The 2,457-nt window shown below is 33.5% G+C and overlaps 1 protein-coding gene across 1 annotated transcript; it reads right to left on the reverse strand.

Moving 5' to 3' along the window:
* Positions 1-477: 477 nt before the first annotated feature.
* Positions 478-1,968, reverse strand: LOC116122208 (uncharacterized mitochondrial protein AtMg00810-like). Its single transcript, XM_031408105.1, has 2 exons — positions 1,926-1,968; positions 478-1,196 (listed from the first exon to the last, which is right to left on the reverse strand). Exons 1-2 carry the CDS (start codon positions 1,966-1,968, stop codon positions 478-480), a joined length of 762 nt encoding a protein of 253 aa, XP_031263965.1.
* Positions 1,969-2,457: the final 489 nt, after the last annotated feature.

The raw sequence follows: 2,457 nt of genomic DNA on the forward strand, positions 1-2,457 counted from the left end.
TGTCGTACTAATTTTGTGTTAATATGAAAAACTATGTATGAAACTCGTAAAAAAGAGTTTTAGGTTTTATTCTTCATATGTTAATAAAGATTCAAGACTCTTTTTATAGAGATTTACATTAGACAGAGAGGAAAAAAAAAACCTAACTATAGAAAACCTACAACTGTACAATAAGATAATTAAAACCTGATTTTTAAGGAAAGACAATAATCTCTTAATAATACAAAATATACAACAAATCCCCCAAATAATATGGTTTGAAGATGTCTTCCATAGTCAGCCTGCCCATCAACCTTATGAATTGTTATTGGTAATCCCTTAGTAACTATATTAGCAACCTAATTAATAGTAGGAATGTAAGACATATACACTAGGCCATAATCTAATTTTTCCTTAATGAAGTGTTTGTCAACTTCAACATGTTTGGTTCTATCATGAAGTACTGGATTATGAGCAATAGTAATGGCAGCTTTGTTATCACAGTAAACTTTCATAGGTAGCGGATTGGTAGCCCTTACTTCTTCCAGCAGTTTTTTTTACTCGCAAAACTTTAGAAATCCCATGAGCAACTACTCTAAGCTCTGCCTCTTTACTACTCCTAGCCACCACATTTTGCTTCTTACTCCGCCAAGTAACCAAATTACCTCCAACAAAGGTGCAATACCTAGAAGTTGATCTTCTATCTATTTTACTCCTAGCCCAATATGCATCTGTGTAAACTTCAACTTGAAGATACCCACAATTTTCAAATAGAAGACCTTTTCCTAGAGTTCCTTTTAAGTATCTCAGTATTCTATAAACAACATCAAAATGTTCCTTTTCAGGTGAGTACATAAACTGACTTACTATGCTAACTGCAAAGGCTATATCATGACAAGTGTGACAAAGGTAATTTAGTTTACCAACTAGCCATTGAAACTTTCCTTTGTCGATTACTTCTTCAGGCTTGGCATGTTGCATTTTTAAGTTGGACTCTATAGATGTCTCAGTCGCTTGACACCCTAGCGAACCTGTTTCCCCTAGCAAATCAAGCACATATTTTCGTTGAGAAATAAATATCCTTTTCTTAGACCTAGAGAATTCAATATCTAGGAAGTACTTCATTGTACCCAAGTCCTTAATATTAAATTCAGGGGTAAGAACCATCTTTAATCTTTCAAGTTCAGCAAAATCATCTCCTTTCAATATTATGTCTTCTACATAAACAATTAAAATTGCAATTTTCCCATCACTTGAGTGTTTAAAAATAAACATGTGATCAACTTGGTTTTGACCGTAACCCTGACCTTTTACAGCTTTCTCGAATCGCTTAAACTAAGATATCTTCAATCTACATGCCTTCTCACTTCCTAGTTTACCTTCGAATCTAGGTGGTAACTCCATAAATACCTCCTCTTCCAAATCTCCATTTAAAAAAAACATTTTTCACATCTTACTAATGTAAATGCCCATTAGGATGTACTGTAAGAGCAAGTAAGACATGAATTGAGTTAATTTTGGCTACTGGCGCAAATGTTTCTTGGTAGTTAATTCCAAAGGTCTATGTGAATCCCTTGGCTACTAGTCGTGCTTTGTATCTTCTACACTTACTTGTTTTAATGTAAACACCTATTTACAACCCACAATTTTCTTTTCCTTGGGTAAATCAACAATTTCCCAAGTACCATATTTTCGAAGAGCTCTATTTCTTTTAAAAATGCTAGCTCAATCCGGGTGATCTAGGGCTTCCTAGATATCTCTTGTAACAAACAGGTGAGAAAATTTCCTCAAAAATTTAATTCCAACTAATAGACAATGAAGAAAAACCATTCTACTACTAATAGTAACAAAATGAGAGGTTGAAATTCTATAGAGATGAGGAAATAAAGTGCTAAGTGGAGTTCCAAATTTAAAATAATCAACAAACTCTAGCTAAAATAAATTACCACTGGACGCGCAGTCAATTCTCTTCACTTCCCTTATATCCATCGCTGATCTTTTCTCACAACATCTTCTATATTTGAAGGTTAAAAACAAATCCCAGAAGCAAACAAACAATAGTAACAGATTGATTGGCAAAGGAATGCAAAGAATACTTGGAAATTGGAGAGTAGCTACCCTGTTGTTTGCTGGGAATGTTGTCTTGAATGGTTTGAAAAAAATGATTGTAAAGTTTGGAAGCTTGTTTTTAAAACTGTTTTTTTCCCTTATAATTGGCTTGTTAATGTTTGGTGGACAAATTCAAGTCTTTGGCATGTGTAGCCATACATTTTAAAATTTGGTGGACATTTATTAGTGAATTTAAGAATGCAATCCTTGATGAATGAAAACCCCCTGTCCATGACAATTAACTCGGGATAACTTGGTGTCATTTGTGCTCTTTAAAACAACATATATAGAATTGTTTGATCTTCTTGTCACTCATCTTATGCATCCATTTATTAGAGTAGTTTTCTAAAGATCAAACCATAAATTAAT

Source organism: Pistacia vera, unplaced genomic scaffold (assembly GCF_008641045.1).
Source record: "Pistacia vera cultivar Batoury unplaced genomic scaffold, PisVer_v2 Contig1320, whole genome shotgun sequence".
NCBI lineage: Eukaryota > Viridiplantae > Streptophyta > Magnoliopsida > Sapindales > Anacardiaceae > Pistacia > Pistacia vera.